At 47.2% G+C, this 8,518-nt stretch overlaps 1 protein-coding gene across 1 annotated transcript in view; it reads left to right on the top strand.

Moving 5' to 3' along the window:
* Positions 1-7,366: 7,366 nt before the first annotated feature.
* The window catches only part of ENPP6 (ectonucleotide pyrophosphatase/phosphodiesterase 6), a 31,904-nt gene continuing 30,752 nt past the window's right edge, over positions 7,367-8,518 (top strand). The window contains exon 1 of the mRNA XM_064417855.1: positions 7,367-8,101. Coding sequence (XP_064273925.1) covers positions 7,846-8,101 — 256 coding nt within the window. The 5' untranslated portion in view covers positions 7,367-7,845. The remainder of the gene's footprint in view (positions 8,102-8,518) is intronic.

Below are 8,518 nucleotides of genomic sequence, written 5' to 3'. Positions count from 1 at the left end.
ACTGGAATTGAAGATGTGATTATGAATCTCAGTACTGTGGAGAAGAGCAGCAATACAAAGCCACAAAGTCAAGGTAACAGAAATAGGATGCAGATGTGGCATCGTGAATTCAGAGCAGACTAAACATCCCATCTGCAACATCCAGATCCCACTGAAATCCTGCTGAAGTCTGCTTTGACTTGCAGTAAGACATAATTAGGACAGAAATCAAGGGAATTTGTCTCAGACAGAGACCTCTGAGTACTCAGATGGAAAAATCAGATCAGATACCCCAGGACTGAGGGCTGTTCTAGCTCCTGTCCTCAGATAAAAGATTCCTGCCATCCCTGAAACCAGCTCCAGCCATAATTAATATGTTAGGATTTCCCAACCTGAGCACACAGCTGGTGAGAGAAAGTAATGCTGATCCTGATGTCCAGATATGACCATGCTTTCCTATAGGGAAGGACGTCATCCACAGTGCTTAGACAGGGATGGGACTTCACCTGTAAGGAAATCTGATGCAGATAGGGCTTTGCTTGAGAAGTTGTAGCTTGTTGATGGAGAAACACCCAAATATTCATATAATATCTGGGAAACAGATATCATGAGGATATTTCTTTACACAGAGCAGTGATTGGGTTGCAAAAACAGCTGTCTCTTCTCTGTGGGAGCAAACTCCCCAGGGGTGACTCAGCAGTCAGCAAGATGAGAACCAGACACTCGCAGTTCCTGAACAATGGGCAAAATTGAGACTTTAATTTGTGTCCTCCAGGTGAGGATTTCAACCTCCAGCACAGCCTTACTAGTGGATAAGATACAGCAGTGAACAGCCAGGACTGACGAGATCAAAAATAGGAAAGCCAAAATGGACATTTTGCAGTGGCACACCAAAAAAGTAAGGGCAACTGTGGCAGCAAACTCTCTGCAGCACAGGGCATGCTTGCTGCAGGCAGCCTGTCAGAGGCCAGCCTTTGGCACCCAATTATAAATATTCTCAGGTTAACATAAATAACTACTGTCAGAATAAAAGCCTGTTTCTTTGTGAGCTCATGATGCAAGCCCAACTCCCTCAGTTCTTAAGCACTAATGTCAAAAGTTAAAGCTGAACTCCCTGTAACCTCTGGGCTATAAAGGATGCCAAATGCCAAATATTTTTGAGCTTTAAAATGACATTTTGTGCTAGACCTGGATAGTTTACTTTGTAGGTATACTAAGTTCAAGCCAATGTTTTAAGTCTCTTTGTGCTCCATGTAGAAATCTAGCAGAAAGGTCAAACATAGAATATTTTTTTGTTCTTGGAAAGTAGGCACTGGAATACTTACTTTCCAGATATTTTAACCTCTCAAATTACCCCTCATTTAATGGGAAAATCTGAAACCCAAATACTTTGCTGAATAGGTCTACATTTGACTAGCACTAGATGGCTGTAAGATTGTGCAAGATGTTGGACTTTAATCTCATACTTTCATCTTTTAAGGCAGATGCTCCAGCAAGAGCATAAACTGCAGGAACTGCTGTGCAAGGCACTGATGGATGTGCAGAATACCCTGTTGTTTTCTTGGAGGAGCCACTGGTATATGAATGGATGTGTTGAGCTCAAGTGCTGAGGAACATGTTAGTGTCACAGCACAGCAGGATTAATAACACCTATTTTATTTGGCTGATTATAGTTTTGTATTTTTATACTAAATAAACTAAAAAATCTTGATTAACCTGCATAGCTTGTCAAGTTGTCATCCCCACTCACACCATTACATGTTGACACCAATTTCTAAAACAGCAGTAACCTTCACCACAGTCCCCCACCATATGAGAAATGACCACACAGCATAGAGGAAGTAGAATATAAAGTATCCAGGTGCTTAGGAGTGACTGTCTGGTTTTGCTGTCTGGCAAGCTTCTCTGATTTCAACAGAGAAATGCATTGCACAAGGTTTTTTCAATGAGATAAAAACTCCTGTGTTACAGAACACTGATATTCAGACAAGCACAGTCTTGGGCTAATGAAGTAGTAATGTTGCAGAGATGTGAGTTATAAATGTTGGGGAAATAGTGGTGGTGCAGATGGGTTGATATCCAAGCAAAACTCAAATTCTTTGGAAGGGTGGAAGACTAGTTTCAGTCCAAGAAAATGACACCCTCCTCTTGAGCTGGACAGTCCTGTGCTCAGGCTACCACATCATGGGCTGGGGGAGGAGGTGGTCTCGTGTCACATGCAGCCATTGGCTGGTGCAGGCTTCCCAGGGATTTTTGACCTGAGCTCCTACACATCTTTCAGCGACAGAGGTTCCCTGTGTAGTGAATTTAATCCCACTGGTGAACTGTTTATTTTTCTTAATTGCCTTCACAACCACTAGGAAGTAATTCATAACCCTCTGTGGCTCTGCAGGGTTCAGGTCAAAATTGTTCTTCCAGCCTACACTAGCTATATGAAATATGCTTTTCCTTAGGGGTCTCTTTCAGGAGCTTATTTGAAGTGATATTTGCATCCTCTCCTTCCCACCTCAGGTGTGCAGAGGTGCAGCCTCTCCTGCTGGGCAGCACCTGGCTGCTATAGGGGGATGACATCAGGCAGTACTGGCTGGGTTGAGTCCTGTTGGAGACACATCCCTCCTGCTGCTGGTCCCCCAGCCCTTTTCTTCTCTTTTCAGCTATGAATGTCCCCTGCAGCAGCTCAGATATCTGTGCAAAGTGGGCAAGAGCAAGCTGCAATTACTGCCCAAGAGAAACCATTAAGAGAAGGTGCTCTTGGAGGTGTAGGGAGCGATCACAACGCTGGGTTGAGAGAGCAAAACACTTGAAAGGTGATTAAATACTCCTGCTCACCCTCTGTAAGAACATAAAGTTCTAGGATGGCTGGAGCGTGTGCTGATTTTGTTTACCAGCCCTGGGTGCATTTTCTTCCTGTGAATTTGTCCCACCTATGCTTTTAGCAGTCAGGGTCTCCAGGCAAAAGGCCTTGCACACCCAAACAGTGCTATGGTGCCAAAAGCCACCCTCTTTGTTCATTCTAGTTACACTTAATGAAAGCACAGCCTGTTCCCCAAGGACACCATTGTCAGCGAGCATTCACAGAGCAGTGCTGACAGTGATGTACCAAGCCCATGCAGCTCCTTGCAAGGAAACTGGGAGCCATTGAGGGGTTTCCACTAATTCATTAAATTTCTTAATCTCCAAGAGATATTTGTCAACTAGAAAAGTTATTGATATGACCTGTGACTGTTGTAGTGGAGGACAGAGTAAGAGATTTGGAGAGGTGCTCTCTAAACATTACAACTGCCTGAATTGAGGCACTTCAAAGAACATTAAACAGCCCCTGGCTGTCAATCAGGGTGGTCACCGTCCTACTTTGATGTACTCCTTATTCAGCATGTGAATGTTTTCAGTAAGGCAAGTCTCATACCAGATAGGTTAGAGGAAAACTTTGTCTCAAGAAACAGTGAAAGATCCCCGATTTTCTCCAGGAAAGCTGGAGTTTCTGGCTTTGAAATGCTCTGTAGCTAACAAGTGTGTGACTTTATCATATACATCAATCTGTACATGACTGACAGCAAGAGCAACCCACTTCTCATGTCTTGAATTCCTCATGGATAAATTACTGCAGACCACAAGATCACAGAAACAACCGACTTGACATAAAGTATCATCCAGGAAGATCTGAGGGGGCAGAGATGCCTTGCCTAATGCACACCTCCATGCAGAAGCATTTGTGAGAAGGCACATGGCAGGAGCAAAGAAACTGATACTAAACTCCTGCAGCCAATGACTCCTACCAAGGTAAGAAGTCATTGGTTCATAAGGTCATGAGGTTCTGTCAGCTCAGAAGCTGATACACGTATTGCCAGAGGTTTTCTGTGGAAGCCAGCAGAGGGCCTAGTGCCACCTGTGACTTTTTTATCTTGGGTTTGGTGGGGAGAAGAGGAAATCAAGCTGTATTGGCCAAAGTGCTCAACTAATACTGTGTGTGAAGGAACTGAAAACGAATAACAAGTTGTCAATGAGTCTTGTTATAATTTCTTTTCTTTCTTTCAGAAGAGAAAGAAGGACAAATTTTCCTCTTAGATTTTCTAGTTCATTGAGCAAAAGGGAAATGATGATTTATTTTAGCAGCTGTTGTTCTTGCATGTGCTCCTGGACCTAACAGCACAGATAGAGCTGCACTGCCAGGAGGGAAGGCTGGTATATCTGACAAGGCAGATTGAACTGTTGGTGTGAGCCCAGAGAATTTTCTTTCATTTCTATTGTTATGTTTGTGATTTCTGTAGGACTGGGGAAAAAAAAATAGGACATATTCAAGGATACTGGAGACAGTTTTTGCCAAGAGGATTTCTTGAACAATCTAAGTGCTTGAGGATCTTTTCTCTGATAATTCTGGATCCATAGGGTATCTCCTCATGTTCAATTTGAGTTGGGCGATTTTCTTTCCTTTATGCATGCTTCTTCCTAAACCCTGTCTAACAGCTAACTAGTGAGGACTGCTGTCCCTAGACACCAGCTCAGGCTCTGTTAGCTTTTGTAAGAGCATTTGTATCAAAATATTGTTGTGCTGGAGTCTCCACGGCCATCTGGGGCTTTGTGCAGACAGGGTGCTTACAAATGAATGTGAACCAAAGCAAGTCAACATTGCTTGGCATGAATGAAATGTATTGCTAGGATCTGTCTCTGCCAAGCTAGAGACGGTTTGGCTCCAGTCCCACTCTTCAGGGGGATTGTCTGTCAAAACACAAGTTGGTATTATACAGCATCATGATTGCATGGCTCACTAGTCCTTTAACCCCTCTCAGGCCTTACTCTTATTTGTTGAGTGGAAACCTGTAAATTCCAATTCTTAAGGCAGACTTCAAGCTCTGGTACCTTGCACCAATTGTCGCTCATGCCACTCTGTCAGCTCAGATAGAGCTTTCTCTTAAGGGGCTGTTAAATAAAAGATTTGTTAAATAAATTTAAATACATTTTATTTGTTAAATAAAAGCAACCCTTTTGAAAGGAAGGTGTTATTTCTTAATGCCTTAACATGTGTAAGAAGTCATATATTTTCTACCATCTCATGGTGGAAGCCTGGCTTCTTGGTCTAACCACCTAAAAAACCTGGTCATACTTTCAAGGTGAGAGTCCATCTCAGACACTTTACTGGCTCTCCTCCATTATCCCTTTCCTTCATGGGCAGCAGCTCCTGTTGCTGCTGAGCCCTGCTGGTAAGCCCAGAGGCCACACATTAGAGGACAAGCCAAGACATCAATGTGAATGACCTTGTGAGTCTGCCAAGAGGTGCATAATAATATTTCCCTCGCATTTCTGGACATGTTTCTGAGTTCATTCAACATGAGTAGGGACACAATAAATTACCACAGTGGCTTGGCCAAGACATGACACTACAGGTGGCTCCAAGCCCACAACATAAAGTTTTTGCTAGAGTGAAAATCCACAGTGAGCACTAGTAGAAGTGCTGTCTCTGAACACAAGTTCTGCAGCAGAAGAAGGATGTGCACATTCCCCTCAGGAGGCGGATGAAGCGGCAGACCCTTGGCTGAGACCCCGTGGAGTGTGGAGAAGGCTGAGAAGAGCGGTGACTCCGTGGGTGTGACACGCAGCACGTGCCACCCTGAGGCCAGCAGCTGCCCGCAGCGCTGCCCAGGCTGTCACGTCGTGCACAGCCTGGCGTGCAGCTGCAGCTTGTCCCTGTCCCCACGGGCAGGGCAGGGGCAGCCTTGCACAGGCTGGGACGCTCTCCGAGCAGGGACCGACTGCCCGGGTCACGCAGCCTCGCGGCTTTCCCAGCACGGCAGGATTTGTGTGTTCTCCTTCAATGCCCAGAGCATGCCAGCACCCATGTCTGCTCTGGGGACCAGGACCTTTTATCATCCCAGGGGACCACGGTCCAGGTTTCCCTCTCATGGGCAGGAAGCTTTACAGATGGCCCCAGGCTCAGCTGTCTCTGACACAAGGTGTGGCACAGCTGTGTGACCCCAGGTTGGTTTTTGCTGAGGAAACTGCTGCTGCACTGTGAGAAAATAAATTATCTACAGCCAAGCAAGATAAGAAAAGTCAAAACATAGAATTAAAGTTGTCAAGATGATGATAGCTAGCAATGCAAGGCTTCCAAAGTAAATGTTATGTGAAGAGGGATAAAGCCCTGAATGGCTAGGTCCCCATGTTGCTTTAAAGATCCCTGAGCTGGAGCTTAGAAATGCTCCAAGTTCTTGCCTCAGGTTTAACTGATGTGAGGGTATCTTCCAAGTGCTGGACTCTAATATGGGAATGGAAAAAGAGGCACGTGAAAAAAAAAAAAAAGGGGGAAAAAAAGTGGCTGAGCATATGACAGAGAGGGAGATGTCCATGAAGAGTGCATTTAGTCCACTGATAGGGAGGAAGCATGAGGAATTTTACTGAGAAGGTGAACAAAAGCACAGGCAGCTGAAGGGCCTGTGCAGTTCTGCTTGGCTGCACTCCTACTCCATTCTCTTCCACCTTCCTGGAATGACTACCTCCTACAGAAAGTCCCAGCACCCCTTCCCTGACAGGGCAGCTTCTTTCTTGAGCTGGAAGCCCTGTGGGAGGAGGGCATGGACAGAACATCTCCAGCCATGTCCTGGGACAGTGACCTGCAGGCAGCAGCTTTAGCTCATGGGCATCTGCACCCAGTACAACATTGTGCAAACGGCAAGCCAGGACATGAGGGGGGTTTGCAAGGGGCTAAATAAGTGCTTGGAGAAAATGGGGCTGAAAGCCATCTTGCTGAGCTTGCACCAGCCCAGTATTTGGTAAGAGGTAACTGGAGGTGCAATGGGGAGCTTTGAAAGGAGCAAGGAGAAGTTCAGATGCCCACACTGTGGTGGTGGCCAGCTATTGCAGCCTTCCCCAGGTGGAAACATCTGCAAAGGGCATTTCCCACAGTTAGACAATGTTATCAATGCTATGAAATTCTTTTGTTTGGAAAAAGAAAGAAAGTAAAGCAAGTAAAGTGCAGTTATGGTGTACAACAGGTGCTGGCATTGTATTAGAGGTATAGTTAGGTTTCTGTGAAGGAGAAGCACCTGGTGGTGACCTGTAACTAAAATGTGAACACTTCCTCATTTTAAATATGAAATTAGGCACCATCCAGCACTGAATATCTAAATAATATCAACAGCCAGAAAATAAATGTATTACTTGTTATCTAGTTGAAGCTAGAATTTTTTGCTGGTGCATCAGGAGCTGGATTAGTCCCAGGGCAGCACAGAGGGAACCGAGAGGACAGGGACATTTGCAGGGACTCGCATCCAGGTAGAGAGAGGAGAGCCTGCTCAGCTGGAGCTCAGCGGTACCGCCATGCCACCGAAATGCTGCACACCCACCCACACACACTGCACTTCCCAGCTGGGGAGATGCTTTGCCTTAACCTCACTCTGAGTTCTATCAGAAACCACTGCCGGAGAGATGCGAATAAAGCTGGCGTTCGCGCTGCTGGAGATGTGAGGCTGTGTTTCAAAGGCTGCCGCCCCTCTCTGCGAGCCCCGGCGCGGAGCTGGGCTGGGCTGGGCGGTGAGCGGGCTCCGCTCCGTGCCGGTGGCAGCGCGGTGGGGGCACCGGGCACCGCGGCCCCTCCTGCCCGGAGCCCGCGGGCAGCGTGCCCGCTCTGCCTCGGCAGCGGAGCGTCCTCAGAGGCTCCAGTTGCTTTTATGCTGGGTGTTCCCCGTCGGCGCGAAGCATTTTTTCCTGCAGCTGGCAAGGACCAAGCTCTTCCCTCAGCTCGAGGTTAATCATCTGCTTGCAATTAACCTGTGACCTCCCCCGCCCGCGGCGCTGCAGCTTTAACGCGGGCGCAGGGAGCGGCGGGGGGACAGCAGCGCCGGCTCCGGCCCCGCCGCACGTCCCGAGCCTGCCATGGACACCCGCAGCCTCCTGGCCGCCCTCCTGGCCGCTGCCCTCGCCGCCCTCCTGCCGCTTCCCGCCGCCTCCTCGGCCCACCGCAAGCTCCTGGTGTTCCTGCTCGACGGCTTTCGCTTCGACTACATTGATGACAGCGAGCTGGAGGGTCTGCCGGGCTTTCGGGACATTGTCAACATGGGGGTGAAGGTGGATTACATGACCCCAGACTTCCCCAGCCTCTCTTACCCAAATTACTACACACTGATGACGGGTGAGTACTTGTATTTCTGTGCTGTGATGCTCCTCAGGGCTGCCAGCTCCCCATGCCAAGGTGGAAGGATCTCCCTGTGACTATTTTTTTCCAAAGAAGATATAAAAATAACCCAAGTCGTGCTTTTAGCTGGGAGTTTAAAAGCACTGTGGCATTACAGCCCAGAATTGTTCTCTAAAGTGTGTTCCAAATTTGGAAATGCCACCTGGAGCTAATTTTTAAAGTTCTCTTTTGCTCATCCAAGCTGTAGCTGGGTCCCTACCTGCTGCCACCTCAGCATCACGGCCAGCTTGCCTGGTGCAAGCACCAAGGGGGCTACTGCACATATATAGAATAGAGAAACAACTGGGACTACATGGGAAATGAATACAGAGACTGCTCAGGGGCTTTAATAAAAATGCATGTGAATGGAGCATG

This window comes from Passer domesticus, chromosome 4 (genome assembly GCF_036417665.1).
Source record: "Passer domesticus isolate bPasDom1 chromosome 4, bPasDom1.hap1, whole genome shotgun sequence".
NCBI lineage: Eukaryota > Metazoa > Chordata > Aves > Passeriformes > Passeridae > Passer > Passer domesticus.
Note: the sequence above shows the minus strand (reverse complement) of the source record. Positions and strands in the feature narration are given on the sequence as shown.